This window comes from Melospiza georgiana, chromosome 1 (genome assembly GCF_028018845.1).
Source record: "Melospiza georgiana isolate bMelGeo1 chromosome 1, bMelGeo1.pri, whole genome shotgun sequence".
Taxonomy (NCBI): domain Eukaryota; kingdom Metazoa; phylum Chordata; class Aves; order Passeriformes; family Passerellidae; genus Melospiza; species Melospiza georgiana.
In genome coordinates, this window is record NC_080430.1 from 43,901,635 (window position 1) to 43,926,360 (window position 24,726).

At 38.0% G+C, this 24,726-nt stretch overlaps 1 protein-coding gene across 2 annotated transcripts in view; it reads right to left on the bottom strand.

Moving 5' to 3' along the window:
• CPNE4 (copine 4) overlaps window positions 1-24,726 on the bottom strand; it is a 229,979-nt gene that overhangs the window by 68,259 nt on the left and 136,994 nt on the right. For both annotated transcript variants that reach the window (XM_058018865.1, XM_058018857.1), the window contains 2 exons: window positions 21,254-21,337; window positions 19,838-19,927 (listed from right to left, as the gene is read on the bottom strand). In XM_058018865.1, coding sequence (XP_057874848.1) covers window positions 19,838-19,927; window positions 21,254-21,337 — 174 coding nt within the window. The remainder of the gene's footprint in view (window positions 1-19,837; window positions 19,928-21,253; window positions 21,338-24,726) is intronic.

Below are 24,726 nucleotides of genomic sequence, written 5' to 3' on the forward strand. Positions count from 1 at the left end.
CAATTCTCTCTAAGGTGAAGATTAGGAGGTATCATCTGATGCACACTGTCAATATTAGCCAAGTAAATGGAGCTGTATAATTTACACCAGCTGAGAATGTCCCATTGACCTTCAATGGCCTTTGGATAGGGCCCTCAGAAGGAATACCTGAGGAAAAAAACCCAAACTGCAAGCGTAGTAGTGTGAGAACTCTATCTTTACAGCAGCTGCTCAGGAGTAAAGCACATGCCACACTGCAGTTAATTCTGATATGCACTGGATGAAATGAAGAGCAGATGTAATGATGGAAAAATAAACCTGTGATATTTTCAGGAATGTTACTGGAATGAAAAAGTTGCTTACATGCTCCCGAGGAAATTGTATAAATTCTATGCTCATGTATTACAAAAGAAGTAAGCAGTGTACCAGGAACCCATCTGGTACGCAACTCCCATCCTCCTAGAAGTTAACTCTGTCCTATGAACAGGTAACAAGAAGTTTCTGGTGGATCTAGCACGAAGCCAGAGACTGGCTTCACAGAGCTACTTAGAAAGAGAAGGAACTCGGCAGTCAGAAAATACTTTTCTTTACCTTTCACATGCATACACAGAAATATTTCCAATTTGTGATGACTCTGCTGTGTACAAAGACACTGATTCCCAGAAGACTTCTGCTGAGAACTCAAAGGAGGTACCTCTTGCTGGCAAGGAGATCAGCATGCAATGTGTAGAGCCCACAAAAGCACTCACTTCCACTAGGTGTGCACCAGCATGTCAGCAATTCACTGCATTGTCTTTCTGCAGCACCGTGGGGAAGAGTTTTTGAGTCAGTAACAGCTGTCAATCTCCCTGCAAACCAGCCCCCACTTACCATTTTGATCAGTTATTCCAAAGCCACACAATCTGTCCCTGGTAGACCTCCTCTGGATGCAGAAAAAGTATTTTTGCTTAGCAGTCAGTCAGTTTACAGCCAAGATACTGTTGGTGAGGCTGAGCAGTCAGTGAGGATTCACAAGTGGAAAGATGAAATCAAGGGTAGAATCTCTCAGGAAATACAGAGAGAAATTGGTAAATAACCTTTCATATGAATAGGCCTGAGAATACTCCGGGCTCAGAGAAATCTGCATTCCAGGAAATCTAACATTATTTAGGACAGAACTTTCTTCAATATTTGTCATACACTTTGCTTTCTAACTGCTCACAGAGTACTGTTAGGCTTAATTCCAGTATGTATAAAGAGTTGGCATGGTCCTTAATGGAGATTCAAATTATTGAAAACAGGTCTCGGACTTAAAAGTGGATTTGCTCATTTTTGAAGTCATAATTTCATTTTAGTATTGTACTATGCAAGTGTGAGCTTGCACTTGCTGACATTTGAACAAAGATGTCAACTTGTAACACATCATTAAATTCTCATCATTATACTGCTGCATTTAGTTGGGAAATATATGTACAAAATGCCTCATATTCTCAAAATTACCTGTATGTACCTAAGCACAAAGCTCAGTGTCTAGAACTACTAGAATAATTTTGGGTCAGGAGTTAATTTCTGTGGATTTGTTTCACTCATCTGTTAAAACAAAATACCAATAATCAGGCTGGTTAGATATTTTTTCCAGATATGTTAATGAGGGCTCCAAGCAGGACCTGTTGCTCCTCTTAAAGGGATTAAATTTTATGAAGACTTGTTGTTTTCTCATACTATATAATTCTAATTCCTATCCTTAGACAACAGCCTGGATATCCTGCATATCTCTAAGATCCTGCCTGCTACACCTGTCCTAGTAAATAACAAACCCTTTTCTAATGAGAGCATGGGAAAAATGTTTTTCTCTCCCTGGAGGTTTTCCAGGATTTCAGAAGACTCCCTCCTCCTGAATCAGGACAAATCCAAGACTGTTAATATTTCTTTTAGGAATGGAGGAAAGGAAGAGAAGATAGTGTTTCTGGCCTGTGGGTAAGAGCCTTTTTAATTTTGACTTCTTGCTCCATCATTTTCCCCACTTTTTATGCATGGGCTTTATCTACTGTTATAGAAACTATTCCAGGCTTCTGCTCTGTGCTTCTCTCTTGTTCTTCTCTGTTGAAACTGCTTTGTTTTGCATAAATCTTTAAATATTTATTAAGGCAAGGTTTTGAACCTGAGTTTCCCACATCAAAGAGAAGCATTTAAATATCATATGATGGCATCAGCCTTTCTCTTGTTCACTCCCCCCATTTTAATTATACAATGTGGATCTGCTTCAACAGAAAAGACTGGGAAAGCCAGCCTGCAATTAGTCAATAAGTGAATGACTTGTATTCAAATGGCTTCTCTGCATCTCAGCCAGCTGCTCTGGCCTGGGGACTCTTGCAGTGCTAATTGCTTCCTCCCTTTCTTTCTCTCTGTTATTCCAAACAGAATTTCCCATCCTGCTTAAAATATTTCTCAAGGAAAATTTTTGTCAAAATAGGAGTTTTTCCATGAATTTCCAGATGCAGTTAAATCAATCTTTTCTGGTAAAATTCTCTTAATCTATGGAAAACATCTATTGATGCTTAGCAGCCATCACGAGTGTTAGGTACAAGTGGCAATGAGCCCTGGTTCTACCACTGATGAAATCTCAGTCAAGCTATTTCTGTACACATTATCACTCTTCCCATCCTCTGGAACTAGGAAAAAGATGGGCTTAAGGTGCAAAACTGCTTGGCTATGTAACCTGAGTGACAGTGTCCCTGCATTAAACCAGAAATGTGCTGCAACTTGTCCCAAGTATTTTAACAATTTAAAACTTGACTTCCTGGAGTTTCATGACTATATCTCAATTGACATATAAAAATGAGTCTTTGTATATACGAAATAATTTTCAGATCATAAGGTAAGCAATAGTATTTAAGAATGTTATGCTTTTGTTTTATTTCTATAACTTGCTGAGGTCTAATTCATTTTTTGGACAAGGGTGCTTTGCAGTGTCACCTCAGTTAAAGGCAGGGTTTTGCTCTCTCTAGTTCTCCTCAGGGCAGTCATGTTGTTAGAAACCAGCTCCAACACCACATGTGTACAAAATAATTAATTGCAGGGTGTTTCAAAGTCCTTCAAAGGAATGCTCTGAATAAACACTCAATATTAAAATTATGAAGTAAATGTGTTATGAAAAGATTTGTTAGTTCCACACACTGGAACTGTGAAATAAAGAAATACATTTAACAAATGCACAAGAAAGCAAGTAAGAAGAGGAATGGCTGCTTTCAGTGGTTGTAAGTATAATTTTCCATTCACTTACAGAAAAATGGCTATTTTTTTATTATCACAACATACTAGCAAGAGTTACAAAACGAAATGCAGTTAGCATAATTATCTTTAAGAGATGGGCTCTTCACTGTGTTAGAAGATCTTGTCTTCCAGAAGAACTGAAAGCTACCATAGAAATTGATCAAACATGACAATCAACTGGCCCCTACCAGGAAATATGATCTCTGCCTCTGTTTTGCAAAATTTAAGAAGTCAGTCAATTTAATAGACAGTTGAGTTCAGAGGGAGCCTAGATGTATATCTAGACAAAATAATAAAGTTGAGATACAGAACTAACTTCACAAATGAAAAAATTCATTGGAGACTTGTGATTTTGACTCCTCCAGTTAAGTCTCTTTAAGAGATTTTTCAGAGAAAAATACTGAGAAGAAACCCTTTTGAAAAATCAAATCTTCCTAGACTGCCTCAGGTTAGGTACATAAAAATAATTGGTACTTTTTAAAAATCCCAGGCAAAAATCCCCAGTGAATTTCAGTTAAAAGCACTTGAATCAGGCTGAACGTCACACAGTTTCAGTTTACTTCCAGTTTAGGGACAGGGCTGGAAGATAAAAACTCCTTTCATGTTTATTCTCTAGTTCTACATATTCATCTAAAAGGAATACTGTTAAAAAGGTCTTTTGAATTAAAAAGTGCCTTCCAGGCTAAATTTTCATACAGTTCTGTATCCATCTATGGGCATCCAGATCCAGAACAGTAACAGAAGACATCATTACTCTCATTTTTCCAGCAGATACTCCTGAGGCTTAAGGAGGCCTAATAACCAAAGGCTCAGTACAAACCCAGGCCTGAGGAGCACCTGCAATTTCATCCCAGCCCAGAAAGCCATGGTTTAAGTCACTACACTGATAGGCATTATTCATGCTATTAATACAGCAGATAAAATATCTAAGGGATTCTGAAGGGGCTTTGGAAGTAAATGCAACATTAATAAAATCCTGAAGAAAAAATATGCTGTAGGAGTGAAAATATCCCACTGGCTAACCATGATGTCAGAACTGAAACATGGATAGAAATGGATAGAAAAATAGTTAAGGAACTATTCCTGAATATTACAATATATTATCCTTTTTGGATATCTGATTGTCCTTCTTCAGTTATTAGTGGAGAGAAAATATAAAACAGCAAGTGATGCTCAGACATGTATTTGCTTTAAAGTAGGTTTGATACACAATTCAATGTAATGTAGGAGTAAGGTGAGATACAGATATTAGAATCAAGTATTTCTTGACAGATCGAACTTCACTTGTCTTTCATTATCTGAGATGTGATAACCATTGTCAACAACTGAGAAATGCATGAAACAATTAAGCCCTTTTTAGAAATCACTATGAAGCAACGGAAATGCCAAAGGAAAAGGAGATTCACATCAAAAAAAAAAAAAAAAAAACAAAAAAAACAACTTGAAAAAGGGAATCTCACTGAAATGTCTCTGTGTCTCTGTGAGTTACGTATGGGAAAGAGGAGAGAGCAAAGGAAAAGGTGGACTAAAGAGCACTACAAAATCAAAAACAAAGCGGTAAAATAACTTTGGTTTAGCAGAAAATAACTTGAAAGTATGAGCAATGATACTGCCTGCTGCTTGAGTGCTGTGTTCAGAGTGAGAAGTCTTGCACATTTTCTGTTTTAAAAAGCCTAAAACCAAGGCTTAATCAGAAACATCCCTGAGTTCTGAAGCAAATGTCCATCTCTGAGATGCTTAAGATTAGCATGGTCAACGAGAGCAACTTTTCATTAATTGCAATGCACAGGACATGGGTCATAAGCTAGAAAGTGGGCTTATGAAAGAAAAATAGTGACCATTTAATTGAAAGTATGTTTTTTAATTGGGGCAAAGAGGAAAGAGGGAAAATAAATTGATAGCTTGTTGTTTTGGTTTTTTTTTTTCCATCAACTACGACATCTTTTTTATAATCATTCAGATCTGGAACAGGAAAAGGCACTAAAGAATTATTATTAGCATGGCAATGTCACGTGAAAAATTGATTTTCAAGGAGGAGAAGCTTTAGGAAACTTGCTTAGCCTTTACAAAATCAACGTGTGAAAGAGTATAAAAGAAGAAATTTATTTTTGTAAGTAATCATTTTTATAAACTCCAAGCACAATTAATTTCAATATACCAGTGTGTTCATGTTCATTGAATAAAATCATTCATGCTTAAATATGGTTATATTTCTCCATTGTAAGAAAAGAAGGGAAACGGAACATGCAGTTACTCCTTGTAGTACTGTAATATTCATTTTAGTAACACTCTCCTCTAGATGAAAACAGTATTTTATCACAAAGTCAATGACTGTGTAACATCTTGACTAATATTTGAAATTTACAAGGTAATTTAAGATTCCCAGAATATAATCAAGATACATAATTTACAAATTATACAAGGTAGAAAATTAAAATTATTAATCAACAGCCCTTTTTCATACATGACAGCTGGGAGGTGCAGATCCTACATATATGAAATGTATTCTTCCAAAATATGGTTTTCAGCAAACCATGAGGGGGCTTGGATCAAGCACCTGGACAGCAAAGATGCTGAATTCATACTGCCTGTTCCCCAGGAACATCACCCTGAGCTCACCACTATCCAGTTTCCTGGAACTGAACTGTGGAAAGTGCTACTTTGACTGGAGGTTGCAAAACATATTTCAGCAAATTGCTCTGTTTGATCCAAACTGATAAAAACAATAATTAAGCAAGGATAGTAATAATATTTTTTTAAAAAGAGTAATGGGCTTTAATTCCAGTTTTAGAATTTAAAGCAAGAAAAGAAAATTTATCTATGAAATGCTGTCTTGAGTAGCAGAAATAACTTTTAATTTGGGGAGCACTTCTTTTGAATAATAGTCTGCTAAAACTGTGATAAATTCAAATTGTTTTATGCGAACCAAGCAGCATGTTTTGGGGAAAAAAGCTGAGATGATAATCCTGACCAACTTTAGCCCTTTGTATTTATGCTTGTTTTGCAAGAGGTATCTTCAGCATTAAGACAATATAAGCAGAGGGATGGGTGAAAAGGGGATCTGAAAAAAGGATGGGTGAAAAATCTGCCAATATCCTGAGGTTTTCCTTCAGCACAGCATTATGCTGGCACAAACAGGCTATTCACTAAGTGCCCTTTTGGGATTGCTGTTGTAGGACTCTTACTGCAGACCTGCACAGATGCTTCTCTTTCTCCATGGATAGCAAGTGGAAACATGAACATCTAAAAGTCACAAAAGGATCCTGGCACCTGGATTTCATGGAAACTTTCCTAAAAGATGCAGGGCAGTATTTCTTAAAAATTATCATTAATTCTGACTGGTTTTGGCAAGTAAAACTTGTGCAATATTGAGATATTGGAGCAACGGATATCCCAAGAGCAGCATAAATTAATGGATTGATGAATAAGGAAGGTGAAGGAAGGAAGTCTTTCCTGGCAACAGTTTATGGAATAGTGTTTACAAAAATTTTCATTTTTGTTAGTCCTGGCAAACAAACGAGGGAAGGTTTCATTATGAAAAATATGCCTACATTTTGCAGAATTCACTGGAATCTGTAGTGTTGGGGTTGTGAAGGACCCCAGCATCTGCAAATGGGAGACACATATCCTACATCCAAAATACCAGTGAAACAGAAATATTGAAAAATTAAACAAACAAACAAACAACCCAAAAAAACCAAACAAAAAACCCCCCTACCCTAACCAAACCAAACGTAAAAGAAACCCCTGGCAAACCTCTGCATGCCTTTTAAGATGAAAGTATGCTTAAATGTAATATGCTGTAATGAAAGCACTTAGTTTTACAAAAAAACCTCAGATTTTTGCCTATGAAGGAATGCTAGTCTACACAAGACTGACAAATGAGTGTCCTTCTTCAGCTCAATTCTTTTCCCCAAACTTCACTTTTACATCCTAAGCTCCTCTGAATAGCCAACCTGCAACTAATCTTGATTTAAATTTGGTGGCAAGCCTGTCCCTGGGCACAGGGCAGTGACAGTGACAAAGTGGTGACCAGAATGATGGTTTGCCTTCTGTAGGAATGAAGGAAATTAACAGCCAAAGGAATCAGCACTGAAGCTGTATAGAAGACAGATCAGGCTCTTATTTCTGTATCATTAAAGATCGAAGGAAAGAACTCAAATGTCAACAGCTTTACAAGTACATGCTTAATGCTCTGAACAGCCAGGAAAATGGGAGCAAGTCAGACTAGGAGAGCATGCAGGGAACATCACATTACCAGGATCCTGTATTTTACTTTTGCAGGTCACCTTAAAGCTATGTAGTGTCAAGGATTTAAAGCTCTTAAGGAGATTAAGAGTTCAAGAGCTGTGAACAAACAAATTTAGGCTACTAAAATCACAATTCTAAATTTTAAAATGTGCATGAGATGATTATGAGTATGAGTTAGTGATTTTTAATTATTTTGTGCAAGTCTTGCATATTCATAAGTCCGCCTGGAAAAACACACGCTGCATTCTGATGAAGAATGCCATTACCTCTCACTCTTAACACAGCCTCAGCATAGCACAAGACAAAGTTTCAGGGGCAGGACATGACACTGCAGCAGATTCAGTTTCAGATATCCACAGTGACACTGGGGACTGATCCTTCCCACAGCCTCATTTCTAACCACACATGGCACCTTCTGCTGCCCATTCTGCTTCACCTCTGTCCTCCCCAGGGCTGGTAAGTTTCATCTGCCCCAATTCCTCATATCCAGCATGCCATGGGGAATGGCTGTAGCCAAATCATGCTTCTGCTTCCCCACCTCAGTCAGCCTCTGCCAAATGTCAGAGCTGGGGCATCCAAGGCTCCTAGGAGAGAGGTGCAAGGGAGGGAGGAGGTACGAGCTGTAGCACAGGGATCCCGCACTCAGGAAGAAGTTGGAAGGCATTTAGGCTTTGGTTCCATGTCCAAAAAACACAAACAAAACAAAACAAACAAAAAACCAAAAGTCCCCCATGGCCAGATTCTGACTCTCCCCAGACAGCCCCAACTGGTGGGGAGCACACACCTAGGGAGGAAGGACACACCTTCCCCACAGGTATCTCTGTCAGATAATCTGGCTGTGCCCTTTCACCTTTCCTTCTTAGTGGCAGTATCATAAAACATTTAGGTGATAACTTTCAGCACTGCTTGGATCAACACAACTCATCCATCAATAAGTTTTATCATCAATGTGAAGCAGCGTTCACACAAACCTCCCCTCCCAGTTCAATTTTATTAATGCATAATACTTGTGGTATTACGAAAAAATACTCTTGAAATCTGAAAATTTGCAATATTTTACTCCCATATTTTATCCTAGTCAAAAACTGAGGACTCATTTCTGGCACAACTCTAACAAAGTATTTTTTCCAATATTTTGAAGTGCAAGGGTCTGAAACACCGTTGTCTGAGAGAACAATTGTGTCTCCCTAATGTGAGTAGCCGACTTCTCGATTAGCCTGTAAAAATAAACCTGCGTTTCCAGACATTAGTCACCAGACTCTCAGATGTTTTGCTTGCAACTAGAGGTGGATTCATTAAAAAACCAGAAATAGCTGATATCAAACAGGGATTCTGTTGAAGGGCAGTATTTTTATGAAAAATGTCTAAGCTGATATGTACAAGAAAGGAAGGCAGCAGAGGGCTGTGCATGTGTAACCAGGGTCAGTATTTGAATTAGGATGAGTATTTGAAGGCATACACAGAATTCCCTATGCTCTACTGCCACTGCTACAAAATAGTACAGAACTAGACTGGCTTATCTGGCTCATCTATTTGTTTATACAAAGCAAATGAGACACACTTCAGCCCTAAATAATCCATTTACCTTTTCATAAAATTTTACTGGAGCAAAAAAACCCCAAAACCTTGCAGCATGACCTACTAGCAGTATCCACATCACCTTGCTATAAATATGCAGTTTCTCAGATAATGAAGCCCTAACAATTTAAATGTGTTTCAAATGAAAATCAGCGAAAAATGAAGGTTAAACTTAATTTTGAAAGCTACAAGTATTCGTCATAAGAAAATAATAAAAGTACGTGGTACCAGTATCATCTTTCTGTCAGATGCTAGTGAACACCTAGAGAAAGGGAAATTCTTCTTTACTTCACCACATTTTCACAGTTATTGGCAGTGAACAACTTTGCACTCTTGTGAAGCTGGAAAGAGAATCTAATAGATGCTGTTAAAAGCCAGCCAGATAGCAATAAACACTCATGAATTTGTCTACTGAAATTTTTAGCATATTGACAGATTTTGGCCTCCCAAGATCCTTTGACAAAATATCTCTGTCCCATCACCAAATTGTGCTCTATAAAAAGAGAAATACCTTTGTGCCTGGTCATAGTGATTTTCACATTCACGTGCCCTGAGGAAAAATAATGAAACCATTCCCTCACCATTCCCCCAAGTCATTAATGACTTCAGAGCTACCTCTTTACCTTTTCCTACCATAGAAAAAAAACTGCTATCAGCAAATCCTGGAATTTCTCAGAACTAAAATCAATAAGGAACCGCAATAGGGACTCTAGGCTAGTAATGTAATGGCCAACAGTGTAAGAGGTGATTAGTAGATCTAAACAAACCTTAAGCATTTGATATCTAGAGTTGTCTAAGAGATAACTGCTGATGCTGTTGCTGTTCCTATATTGTAACTTCAGACCAAGGCAATTTGGAGTGCATGGGGCAGGCCAGCCACAGCCTTTTATATCATCTCTTCTGAAAGCAGGCCAGGAGATCTGACAGCCTTACTGGTACTACTGAGAAAGGATTTCTAGCATCACTCAATGGGCAATTAATGTGCTTTTCAGGAGAGGAAGGATTAGCACGTTTGTGAAAGGAAACACTGTCACTGTGCTAACCTCAGGCAAAGCAGATACAGTGGCTGTCACGCTCAGGACATGAAACATCTCTATGATCACAAAGTAGTCTTATGCTCAAAGCAGCTTGCAAATCCTTTAAGGTGTTCTGTGGCAGCAATGAGCTAAATACACCAAACTTTGAGCAATTCTGTTGGGCAAAACTTCTATGAATAGCATGGTGGAACAGCTAAATGGAAAGGTGTGGGATTCACATTCTCTGAACCTGAGAGAAGCAGTGAGAGAAGCAGAGAAGAGAATGATCAAAACAATTCTTATCTCATTTGCTGCTCCTGTGTTTGTGCACAAGCAGAATGCATTATGGAAGATGATTTACCTGAAGGGATTTGGTAATTGGATTCTGGTATGAGTGTTTTGTTTTCTTGACCAATCTCTGCAAGCTGTGTCCTGGTGGTCGGTCAGGAGACAGTAACGAGATTTTGTTCAGTTTAGATATAGTGAAATATAGTATAGAATAATATAGTATAATGAAGTAATTAATTAGCCTTCTGAATCAATGGAGTCAGATGTATCATTCTTCCCTGGCATTGGGGTCACCTTGCTTTTCCCACAGAAAGGGGTAAGGATGGCTGAGCCTCAGCTGGCAGGTCAGTGCGGGGCTCTGAAGAGCACTGGTTTATCTGAGAGCTGGAGCTCTCAGTGGCAAGAGCTGGGGCTGACACAGTGGCAGCTCAGCAGATGAGGGGCCAGGAGAACACCATCCTCCCAGGCCTCCTGAAGGACACAGCTGAGCCATTGCTCCTGCTGAGCAGGCCATTAAAATAACCCCAGTGTCCCCAGTGAACAAGCACTTCTCGATTTCTCTTTGTCTGGGTGGTACTGGGATAGAGGTGTCCCAAAGGAGATTTATCCTAACATCAAATCCTGTTCAAAGCTCTGAGCTAGTGATAGCAAACAGTGGCAAAACTCACCTGGCATGCTTTAGCAGCTGTAACACACTAACAGAACAACAGCTACCCATAAACACACTGAAGCCTCTGGTCCCAAGAGCCGTGGTTTCCTCCAGTATTACCACAAGGAGGGCTGTTTTTTTTCATGGATTCCTGTAGAGAACTGCCATTGAGCAATTTCAAAATTGTTGGGAGAACATGAAAACCATGCTTAATTTAGGGTAACTAATTTAGATTTGGTAAGGGAGATAAAACATTTTTTATTGCAAAACATAATTAATTATGTCAGGTGCATGTACATTATACACATGTACTTACATATTACAAAATGTGTATATCATCTAGCTGTGAGAAAACATGTTTTTTGTAAACTAAAAATGCAGATCTAAATTTTAACAGAATGAGTGTTAGATGAGATCCCTGGGTACAGAAGGGCTAAATACACATATTTAGTGTGAGACTAAGTTCACACTTTTCAAGTAACCACTGTGTAATAAGACATCTTCTAAAACATTTGCATTTAGATACACTTAATACCTATTTCTGCCCTTGTGATGCCCTGAATATCACAAACAACTTATAATTGGGCCCCTGAAGGTACTAGTTCTATTTTTTTAACAAATGTTTTCTTTTGCCTAAGATTTGATTCTGCTAGTTTCTCTGAGAGTACTAAAATTTAAAATACACATTTTATTATCTGCACCATGTAGCCATTTTCACATGGCAGTATGTTAGCCCATAAACTATCAAATACAATTTATAAGTGGAATTTTAAGGTAATCTTTCTGTTTAAAGTATGTAGTTCATTGCAATGACTACATTTATTACAAGATTTTACAAGGAAAGAATTTCTGTGAGTGCCTAATTTTCAATTTACACAGTAAAAAATACAACTGGAAAGAAACCAAAGGCCTTAGTAAGTTGATTATATTTCAGCCAATGTGAGGCTTTGTTACTTTATAAGAGACTGAAATGAGATTGTCTAGAAATTGCCTTCCCTATTTTTTCCAATCTCAGCAGAAAACAATGAAGAAAAAGAATATGAAAAACTGGTTAGACTTCCATTTTTAATATCACAGGATGGTGTAAGTCACACAGTAAAATGTCCTGTAGACACAAAGGCATGAAAATGATGGATTTTCTTTAAGATACACAAGACTTCAAATTCTCTCAGTACAGCATTCAGCTGCTTTACAAGGCAACAGCCATGCCTAATCCTGATCCAGTTTAGTGACAGAAGAGCTTCATTCTTTTATTATAATTCAAAATGGTAACACTTGTTTCTAAACTTACACAGTAAGCAGCTCTGAGCTAATTCTGGGGTCTGTAAGGATGTTCAGTGCACTATCAACACAGAGATATGAAAATTGGGAAGAATGTAGAGGTCATTTAATTAATTGGCATCCCACATGCCCACCCTCCAGTATGGAATGGTCCTCATTACCAGGGCTGTGCTTTGTTTCATTTTAAATGGTCCCAGGGATGGGATTTAGTGCTCTATCAGCTATTCCCCTGTGAGGGAACCAGACCCCTGATTTGGATTACAGTCAGCAGCACTTACAGGAGCCTCTGCTTCATTTCAGAGGATTAAAACTCGGTTTCAAAGATAATGAGAAAGAGCCCTTCAAAATGTTTCTCATACTGATGACTTGCATAGCAAAGCTGTAGAAGCCTGTACTTATTTGTCTTGAGATGGAACCATGGAGGCAGTTGGCAAATTGAAGGAAGCTCACAAGAAATGCAGTGTACAAATTATTTGGAGGCAATCCTCTTATTTGCAAAAGAGAAACAGAGAAAACACTCCTCAGATCCCCTAATCCAGACAAACATAGGCACACAAAATATTTTTTTTTGTTTTTTGTCCTCTCTGCCCTTGCTTCAGACTATGAATTCTCCTTGTAAGGTCAGGAGGAAATTTCATTTCTCCCCAAAAGGTCATGGAACTGGTGGTTCTGGAAAGGAACAGGAAGTAAAAATCTCTTTTCACAGGGTGAACTCTGAAATTTGGTCTGTCAGTCATCCAAGGTTGGGAGAAAGACTCCTGTCCCTTGCTACCCTGCCCATTTTATTTAAAAATACCAGATTTTCAGCCTTCTACCACCTTTTTCAGCACCCAGGCCCTTGGAGATGTGAATATAATCTCTTTTCTTTATAACCACAGTGTGTCAGATGATCTCTCCTTGTGCAATTCACTTGGACCCTTAATTATTGTGACAACATTTGTTATTTAGAGAGCTCTTTCATCTTCAAAGTACGTCACAAACATCAATTAACCCAAATCTAGATTAGTTAATGTGACAATTAATTTGCTATATATCCAGCAATTCACTGGAGTTCACTTCAATGGAGAACAAACTAGTGGCTATGAAAGTCACTGGAATGAGTTCACTTGACTCCAACAGACATGGGATCAAGTTAATTTCTTGAGTCTATTTCTCTCCCTTAAACCTTGACTGCAACATGGTATTTTCTCCCCTAGCATCTTCAGCTGCTTTAGCAAGAATACAACTAAGGAACAGCAAGAGAAATAAATAAATAAATCTGTAAGCTGAGATCACACACACGTAGAGTTAATCAGTTTTGTTTAGAGGGTCATCTTAAATCTTACACTCCACCTGCATCGAGTTTATGAAGATTGATCAGGTCAGTCCTTGACACACTCAGACAAGTCAGGGTTCCAAACACACTGCTACAATTAGTGAATTCAGGAGGCACTCATATCATAAGCCAATTGTAGATTAACCCAAACAGACAGCAGGGAAAGTGGCTGCAGCAAATTTCCCACAGTCACTGTAAGCCTTATGAAATAGGCACCTAAAGTTTTTAATAATCATTGTAGTGCCTGTGGTAGCACTTCTCTCTCTCGTGTAGAGAAAGCAAGGGGAATATGAAAGAAAAGGAAAAGAAACATTTACTTGAAATGAAGGTTTGATGGTATTTAGGCAAGAAGGTCTCAGACACTGCCTTTCACAGTGTGTTGCTCAATTTTATAATAACCTCAAAATAATGCATCATTCTCTCTGAAGACTGTATTACAACTCCTATGCTTATGAAGCATAAGTATGCACTTAAACAAATACTTCTCTTAGCTTATTAAATATACACCTCATCCTAATATTTAAGCCTATTTTTTTTTCTTCTTCACCAAGAAGGAACTTTTAATTATCCAAAATTATCAGCTGCACACTGAGCTCTAGAAGAACTTTGCTGAAAATTCACAACACAATAACATCCTTGAAGTGGCTAATAAATAAATAAATAAATAAATAAATAAATAAATAAATAAACACTATTCAGTCTGTAAAGAAAGAGTGGTATTCTCTAAGAGTGACGCAATTATTCTACAGATTCCAGGAAAATGCTTTGACCTAATGAAAAGGAAACAACTAACTAAAAAAGAAATTTGAAATTATCTTTTGATTCATACTAAAGGCATGTAAAGGTTGAGTCACCCTTCTTTATTTTTGAACATATTCTACATGAAGGACTCCATTTGCAAACACCTCTTCAATAACACCAGGGTAAGCAAGCAGGGAATGATTGGCTCCACTGGCATTAATTTGGTGAGTAAATTGAAGGGAAAATGTAGAACTGCTTAGTTAATCAAGTATGACTGAAATCACCCAATCAAGAAAATAACCAGCAAATCTAGCCTGTGCTGTAATTTGTTCTTGGTGCCAGTGTCTTTCTACATGGAATTAAAAGTCCAAAGAAAACAGCAACAATAAACGAGGCTTCTTTCAGGGAACAGCTTAAAATCCTTCAACTCATGCCTTTCTAATCATCATTTGACACTGCTTGAATTGCCTTTTAAGCTACATGCTTTTCAAAATCCTGCAGAAATTATTGCTGTTGACCACAAACTGTTTCTTTCCATACTAGTGCTTCACATACTCTGACAGCTAAACTGTGAAAGAATAAAAGCACAAATGGATTTGTCTGACTATATTATTCCTTGTATTTTAAACTTTACTTGGTCTCCTTCACAGGTTCTGCTCAGTTACTTTCACTAGTGGCTTTCAGAGATACTGAGGGTTTATTTTACAGTTTATAATGCACCTTTATAAGCAGAGCTGTAGTCAAGTATTAAAGGTCACTGAAAACTTATTGATCTAGAGAACACAGCCGCAATAATTCAGAGAATATAAAAATATCCACTGCTATTCACTTTTCCTTAACTCAGAATGGAGCAGACAATCTGTAAAAAGCAATTTCTTCCCTTAATGATCCATCATTTTGCATGAAAGAGTCAACACTTTTAAGAAATCAGAAAGAAACAGAAGGTTATAACTGTCTGAAGCAGACCCAACATTCCACCCCCAAAATTGCAATAGCAGACACTGGGGAAGTGATCATTATAATAAGAACAAATTCTCATGTAATGATTTTAATTAATAAAATTAAAATCAAGTGATTATCTATTTGCATCGAGAACAATGTCAAGATCTTTTTTGTAAGCTGTGGAGCTTCTTCTATTAATATTGTAATGAGGTTCACATTATATAATAGTATCAACAAGGCAGAGACAGCACTGCATAGATTACTAATTTAAGCAAAGTGCCGGTCTCTCAAGACCTTGTTAACAATGACCTACCAAAAAATGTAGAAAATTCACAGTCTATGAAAATTCACATTGGAAAGTGACTTATTCATCAAGATCTTAATAAGGAAATAAATTGAAAATGACCTTTAAAGTCCTGAGTGCACCTTGCTAGGATTAAGAGCATTGTAGATACACTGCAGTTTGCAAGCATATGGAAGTAGACTTGTCAGCAGAAACCCAAACATTGCCTGTGCTGAGGTACAGCTACTCCAACACATCAGATAGACAGAGCCAAGAGAGTCAACTGGACATAAAAGAAAATGGAGAAGAATGGCAGGAACCAAGTTTTAACCTCATTAGAAGCACACAGGAAGAGGCAACCTTACCATGGTTGCCAAAAGAAACTGTACTGTCTGAGGGCTTCAGGCTGCAAAGAGCCATTCATACACACAGAGAGAGGCCTTCTAGCCCGGTGTATGGAACAGCCCTGGTAACCACGGCTGCGTGTCCCTCTCGCAACTGCACCAATTTCACTGTGATCAGCACCTGTAATCTGGGTCATGCAGGGATGAAGCAGTAAACAAGCTGACAGCAATGATATAATTGCAACAGACAGATTTTTGAAAGGTAGAAAAATATCTAATGGACATCCTTCCTTCGAAAATTTCCCCTATGTGGGTGGAAGATGGAAAGGGCTTTCTATACAGATATGACATGTGCCTCCCACTCTCCTAGCAGCTTATCAGTTCACCTCAGAAACATTTTTATTCCCTCAGTTTTTTTCCCTCAGTTCCTACTTTTCCTTGTGAACAGAACTTCTTTTGAGGAGGTTCTCCATACAACCTCAGCAGGAGATGGAATTATTGTATGCCGTATGCTTGTTTGGCCTTTACCTAACAAGCACCTTGTTAGGAGTTAATTTTCCAAGTATTATAGCACCTAATACTAAAACAAAAAGAGATTATTTTTCTGTATACATTCCCAGGAGTTCTCTAGAGAAAGAAGAACCCTGCAACTATTAGAATGGCAGTAGATGATCTCTACCAGAAGGTAACCACAATACAATCTTTTATTTCAGATAAACCATTGACAGCAACATAACTCACATGCTGAAACAAGATTTGAATGCCAAAGTTTCACAATTTACAGGACTTTCAGCAGAACAGACTAGGATAAACCTGCCCTCAGAAGGAGTACAATCCTCACTCAAATTTATCAGTAGTCACTTTTGTGATTTGAAAATCTTTACATGTCAGAAAAGCAATGCACCACTTTTGGATCTAAGAGGCATTTTGTTCACTTCAATGCATACACTAATTGTCTGTCCTGTTAGCATTAAAAGAAGGTATGATTGGCACTGAAGCGTGACCAGACTTCTTGGATGGTTTCACTGTCTGGGAAGAAAAGCTTAGTAGGTCCATAAATCTAATATATACTTCTCATAATAAAACTTAGAGCAGCAATAATTGTAATAAAGTTTTACAAGATGTCCTGAGAGTAATAAAATGTTCATTATTCTCTGCACCACAGCTAAATAAAGCAAAATTAGTTTTTTCTTTAAAAGCCCATAAGTAATTAAAATTAACAGACTTTGTAAAGAATGATAGCAAAAGACTTTTGGCAGACCCAAACTATTGGTTGCTTTGATTTTAGTGACCTTGCTCATCTTATCTTTCTAAACAGACATTTGAAACCAGAAAGTTTCAAATGCCCAGACAGTGTAAAGACTGCTTTATGTGCAAGACTTATGAAGAGCAAACTCCCTGTGAGCTGAATGACTTTCTGTGAGTTGTTAGGGTTCTTTTCCCATGTTAATCCTCATTCCCCATTACAAAAAAATCTGACCACTAAGCTCAGTACCCATTTGAATTCAGTGGCAGAGATGAAGGGCGAGGACTTCAGGCTTCCAAACACCCTACACAGAGGTAAACCAAAGGTAGGCACAATTGCAAAGTGTCTGCAGTTGAGAATTTCCACAAGCTGACAGCTCCCTCCGAGCCTTTCTGGTGCCTCTTTAAGCCTTAACTTAGATTATGCTTTTAGAGTATGTTAAAAACTAACAGCAGGAAGAGACACAAAATTACCCAGCCTTATGCAATTAGTGCTCACAGTGATCAAACAATCTTGGCAAGAAGCTGGTGCTCAGCAAGGCAGCTGGAATACACTAAATCTCCCCCACGTTAAATAAGGCACAGGGAACTCTTCCAACACTTAGCAGTAACATATTGCTATATACTTTATGAAGTGAAACAAAGCAACTGAAGTCAAAATTTCCAAAATATGGTAATGCAAAGAGTAGAATGCTTAGTCAATCAGAGTAAATCAAAATATAAACATTCTTACAGTGCTATACCAGTCACAGACACTTCTAATTCTAATCTCTCTAATTCTTATAATTTTCACTCTTCTGTCCTAGCTGCCATCCAATTCCTAGGTTATAGATCATCTAGAAAAGAAGTAAATAATTATCTGAGAAGTACTATATGGCATCTCTCAAATATAAGTGATTTGGGTGGCTGCTCTACCATAACAGTCTTATCTTACACTCACCAAAACTGATTTGAAATAAATATAAAGTTGTTTTTTTTTATTTTACAGCCATAATTAGTTTTAAAATATTCCTGTACTCATGAATGATCTGATGCACATCTTAGTACTTTTAGCTTTTCTGCAAATAGCTGAACTGTAGCCTCAGGCAAATACTCAGATATCTAAAGCAGGGCTGCAAACATTTGCATACACAAACGAAAACCATGAAAAGTTCTCCCAAAAAGAGGGAATAAAAGATTGCGTTGAAAATTCCCAGTGGTTTCATGAGACCTGTCTTGCTCTGGTTTTCTTCTTCAGCCATTCTCTCACTGACTGCCTGTATCTTCTCTACAGGCAGTCCTAAGGGACTACTCTTGTTCCTCTTCACTTCTCCCCTTTCAGCCTGTCTTTTGGCAGCTTGTCTGCAAACAATTTTGACTACTGTCTCTGCTCATAGCTCAAAAGACCACCTTTATTCCCAGACCCATCTTCTTCTGCCCACACTGAAATCTGAGCCTTTCTTATACATTCTCACCTCGATTTCAAAGATAAGAGCATTTTTCTCCCTGTGGAACCTCATTTCTCTACACTTATGGACTTGCCACTTGTTCTCACATCCTAGACTTCATATTTTGCTTGCTTCTCTTCCTAGGTTTTCTCATCTAAGTGATTTAAAGACCACATGTACACAATGTGATGAAGGCAGTGCTGTGCTAATTCTGCTTTTCATTTCAGTAGCAGAAATTTGATCCATTTCTTGACTCAAATTTATATGTTGTTATAATAACAGGGCTAATTTTGTGAATCCAAGCATTCATAAGACAGCGTTTATAGCCTTTCCACACATCTGTGGAAAGGGTAAAAAAGTTACAGCGAAGATGTGCGCTGTAACATATCCTCACCATCATTTTATTTTTTCCATCTGCACAGTGCATCCTGCGATAAGGAGTGAAAAATGACAAGACCTGTTCTCCAGGGTTTTGCAGCTATAATGATGAAAGAAGAAATGTTTGCAAGGACAAAATAAAATTCTATTAAGTAATTTGATATAGTAAGAAAAAAAATAGTCATACTTTTAGGTCCAATATCCTTCCATCAGGTCTAAAAGTCTGAATAGACACTCTGCACCAGTGCTCTTTGTTTGATGTTTTTAAATTTAGTATTAGCCTTAAACCTGGTCAGAAAAACAATTGGATAAAGACTTGATTTAAGACAAATTAGCCAAAAGAAGATGATTTTTTTCTACACGAAGCTCCATGTTCCCAATTATCTGTCTTTCTGCCGACTAGAAACACTTCCATTACTATGACACATGTCTTTTTGTGGCCATCCTATTCTTCAAGTATAATAAAAAATCTCCTATTGCAGCGTTTCTTTTACAGAAGGCCTCCAGATATAGAAGTGAGGAAATAGTAGTTAAGATTGTGGTAGGGCTGCCTCTTCCCCTGAGTATACTTTCACCAGTTAAATGATGTTGGATTTAAATTATCCAACTGACTGGGGAAAACAGCCCCATATTTTTTGAGGTTACTGTAAGAAATATAGAGCATAATCTACTCATTACAGTGGATTACCACCTCTCTGCATCCTTAATTTGATTATGGTAATCATAATGCAGCTGTGTGATCATCTTTTCCATCAAAGAAGAGGGAAGTGCAGAATAGCAATCTACACTTGAAAAAGAGAGACCAACTTTTGTTTTCTATGAGTAAAACTATTAAAAAAGTAGGAACTATTAAAAAAGTACTTCTGACCTTTAGCCTGCGATCCTGGTCTCCACTGCACAGAGAATTTACAGACACTTTAAAGGTCTTCCACGCTGGATTTAAGTTATTCATCACAACCTGTGAGTGAAAAGAAGAAAGAGAACCCTTAACATTTCCACATCTCTCAGCAGAATGCTAACAAGAGCCACAATTCTCAATACAGTACATTCACCAGCAAGAGAAGAAAGCAGAGCTCAGCTGGAGTTTTCAGAACTACATCCAATGAGATATGAGCCCTTGAGCAACAGGCACTTTCCAACACTTTTCCTCTGCAAAGCCCCCAAAAGGAGCAGGAGTGGGAAATGGACCCACACATACCCACAGATGATGTTACAGACATTGCTCCAGCACTGCCACACCCCAGTGGGAGAAAACTGACAAGGGAGAGGGTGCAGAATTCAACTGGAAGCAATGGAAGACATGCAGGACTGGGCTTTGTGGATCGACAACATCAATTTACAGGCACATTGTTTACCTTACTAGGAAAACTCTGCGGAATCCATAACAGGTTTATAACCCCTAACACCTGCCACAGCTCCACCCTGTACACCTAAATGCCATTTTTAAAGACAGTGCCATTTAATACCATGGAGCAATTATGTCACTAGTTGATAACAAACAAATGTAAAGCACCCAGATTACAATCCCTGAGAGGATGTGGGGAAGAAGCAACATAGTATTAATGGGAAAATATGATACAGCCTGTAGCCTGGTTTTGGCTAAATCTAATGTTTATATCTCCTGACCTTCCAACAGAGTACCTGCCAGTTTAATTAGGTTTGGACCTTTGGCTTCATCTTCCTTTACTCTAAGGTGCATAAGTCAAGACCTGATACCCATTAGTTAACGACACCAGAGTGTAACACTAGGAAGTGTATCGGTGATATTTTTGCCTGACATGTGAGAGGAATGATGCATCTGACTCCATTGATATCAGAAGGCTAATTAATTACTTTATTGCACTCTATCACATTACATCTAAAAGGAATCTGCACAAGCACCCAACTCAACTCAACTCAGCTGAACAAAATCTCATGACTGTCTGCTGACCAGCAGCTTGGACATGTGCTTGGCCCTGATAGGCCAAGGAAACAAAATGTCATCACTTTCGGTAAACAATCTCCACATTGCATTCTACTTTGACAAAACACAGGAGCAGCAAATGAGATAAGAACTGTTCTTTCTTTCTCTGAGGTTCCTTGCTGTGATTCCCAGAAAATCCTTGGGAAGTTGTGCCTTGCTTTTCTCTGAGAAGAGAAATGTGGCCACAGAAAGTGTTTTAAAGTGTGAGTGTTTGAACATCGACATTTAAAACCACTTCCCTTTGTGACATGGGAAGCATAAAGTATGCCTCCTGACAGCCCATCTGTGTCCTTGGAAAGTGAATTCAACTCTATTCCTTACCTCAGTCCTGTGAACAAGTTGTTGGGTTGCATCATCGTTCACCCGAAAAATCTCCAGAAAAGGATCAGATTTGCTGAAAAAATCCTAAAATAAAGTACAGGATAAGTTACTCTTGAGGCTTCATTTTCTTTCAGCTTTTCAGGCACAATGCACTGGGTTCTTCCCTGACTGCTAATGAAAAGGAAGAGCCAGAGTAGTTTTAGTGAGATGTCTTGGTGTTTCTCAGCAATACTTCATTCTTGTCCTTGTCTCACAAGGATTCCTGTGGTACTGTTGTTATTCTCAGTTTGACTATTTAATCATGGCATGCAAAATTGTAAAATATCATTTTACAACCTCTTCCCTTCTTACATCCAGCCCAGTTTCCTGAGCATTAGATCTGTCATCCACCTACCTTGTTTCTTTTTTCCTCCACACCTGTTTGATCTTTTGACACCAGTTTTCTAATGCATTGCACTTTGAAGCATATTCCACACTGGGGTTGAATTGCACACTGTTCACCTACCCTCTCAAAACAGAAATTAATTGGCCAAGACATTATGCTGCCACCAACTAACACAAGTCCTGTCACAATGGATTAGAGGTGGTTAGAGAAGCCAGTCCTCTTCAGAGTGTGGTAACATGGCCCATGCTAAGATGACAAACAGAGCAGTGTAATGCAGGAAATAACTTGGTATCACTAGGCAAATCTGTGACACTGCAGAACACCTTCTCCCAGTCTTGTATCCAGCTAACAACCCTGAACTTTCTTACACAAACCTAAATTAAGTTGATTTTTATAGTGCTGCTTTAGTTTGGTCACGGGCTCTTTTGTTTCAACATCTCATTTATTCTGGATATGCTGGCTCAGGGGAAGAAGAGTAACTGGCTGCTAACCCAGGAGGGAGAAACCTTCAAATTTCTAACTGTGCTATTCTGAAAAATAGGGTTTAAAAGCACTAAGTCCATTTCCTATAGTTTCAAGTCTCTTCTTAATTTTCTTCTTCAAAAGAGCCACACGATGAACTTTGTGCATATGCATATTATTCTTCTGTAAAGGACATATCCAAAACCACACATCCCATGTCAGTTTTGGGAAGTGAAAAAGTCTGTTCAGTATCCAAGTGTTTCTATGATAGTGTTAGTGTAAAAATTACTCTAATAGATATAATTCTATTAATTTCTCCTCACCAAATGTCCACCATACCTATTTTTGATTAGCTGCAAAACCATTGGTTTGGGAACAACTTTGGATAAGATGCTAGCCAAAGTCTGGGCCTTGCAAAATTATTTTTAGGGCACTTTTTCAATTCCACAAGTTCAAGACAAACAAAGAACTCAGGGCTTTGAAAAGGGACACCTGAATTTGAATGTCTGGAGAAGAAAATGAGTTCCTACAGACCACAAAGCCTTGAGCAAGGCTCAAGGGACCTTAAGTCTTGTCATCCCCTAAAAATGACATAATGTTGTGTTGAGAGGGCTGTTTTGTCATTGATGCTTCTTCACTTTCTAGAGAAAACTTAGTGGCCCGTTTAACAGCTGATGCAAAGCTCATGAAGATTTATTTGTCAAATTCTTTCATGGGGAGCATGGATCAACAACACTGTATCCTTGGCTATTTGTTCCAGCTACATGGCAAACAGGACATTTTATATCAACCTCTGTAAAACCGGTGTCAAATTCACCTAAATAACTCTAGAGTTTGCCTCAAGGCCCGGATGAAGATTTAGTATCTGGGACACCACTCAAAATTTGAAACTTCTAGGATATGGGGGTTTTGGTAATCAAATTCTGCCAGATTACCAGTGTATAGCAAAGAGAACAAGCAGAGAGAGAGGGTGCTGGTTTAATCATAGTGATACGAAAATCCAGAGTGCATAGGGTTAAAAAAGACTGAGCTGCCTCTTCTCACACAGAAGCATTCTGATTGAAGCTGGGTAAAAGCTTCATGTTCAGAGTTTTTTTATCAAACACAAATTGATAAGTTATTTGAAAGTACCTCAAAATGATATATCCAAAGAATGCACCCTGGTGTGCAAAAGCATGCAGAAAGGAAGCCAAGATTTCATTTAATGCTCAAAATACAGTATTGTTCCTAGCTGAATATCACAAAGGTACGACAGCACATCAGCACAAAGGAAATAATTTCTGGTTTTAACTACCAAGATAACACCACATAAAAGGAAAGATTTTAATGCTGGATGGTTGTTTATATTACTCCCCCTCCAATGCAAAATAAAGACCTAATTACTATCAGAATTGAGGTGCGAACAAAAAAAATCCTTCTATATTGGAAGTGCTTTGCAATAAGTAGAAATGATAAGCTAAAGAAACATTTGCTTTCACAATTAAATTTTTTTGGTTGTTATGTTGAAATTAATAGCTTTGTATTATCCTCCAAGAATATCCTCTGAAAGAAGAATAGCTGCAATATATTGTGCTATTTTAATAATATTTAAATGATTATGTAATACATTTGCTGGTGGTATAATGCACATTGTTCTTTCAGTATGTGCAGCAGTTATACAGTAATAACACAAGTACATTAGACTTAAAAAAATTAGATATATCTGTTTCTAAGCCCCTAGTTTGACACATGTTTTAGTAGATTCATTTTCAGACCCCAACAATTTTTAAAATTCAGGATTGGGGATCAAGTCAAAGGTCCCTTAAAGAAGGATGAAGCAGCCAAAAGACTAAAATGTTGAATACTATGGAACAGGGCATTTGATGAGGCTTTTTTCAGTAGTAGTTTAATACCAAAGAACTATATAAAAAAGCAATATTAGCTCATATTTTGCAGATATTTGCTGGATAATCCTTCCCAAAGAATGGTAACTGCTTCTCTCAGAACAGGAGAAGCAGTTTTCCTGCCTCAGTGCTCATAATTTATTATAGCTATCATAAAAAATGTAGCTGCTTGTTATAGTAATTGTGACACAGCTATTAATGCAATAAAACCTTTCCAAAAGTTATTGTTCCACAGTGAAGTGTTCTCAGTGGATCTCTTGAAACAAAGATGTGCCATTTGAGCTGACAGGGCTTCAATAAAACATGAAAAAGCAGTTATACCTTCCAAATAAGCACTGTAATAAAAGAATATAACCGTTATTTCTGCTGAAGTCAGTTAACTAAAGGAAACTTTCCTATCCATAATTTCCTAATAATTTTTCACTGAATGTTTCAGCCACTCCAGTAGGAAAAAAGCATTAGGCTTGGTTCTGTAGCTTCTCTAAAATTCTTGCAGTTTTACGTCAGGAGAGTAAAAAACATGCAACAAACATATCCTCCCTGTTAAATCTGATCAACAAATTCTGTTTAATTTTCCAAAAACGGTTGTTCAAGTGTTTTTCCTTAGTGTAGGAAATACATACAGAGGCTTCCTCTGTTTTTCAGGAGACTCCAAAGCCAGTTTCAACCCTCAGTTTGCTTCTCTAATGTTACATCTCTACTCAGGTGGTCACTTCTCTGAGTGGGGAGAGGCACGCAAAACC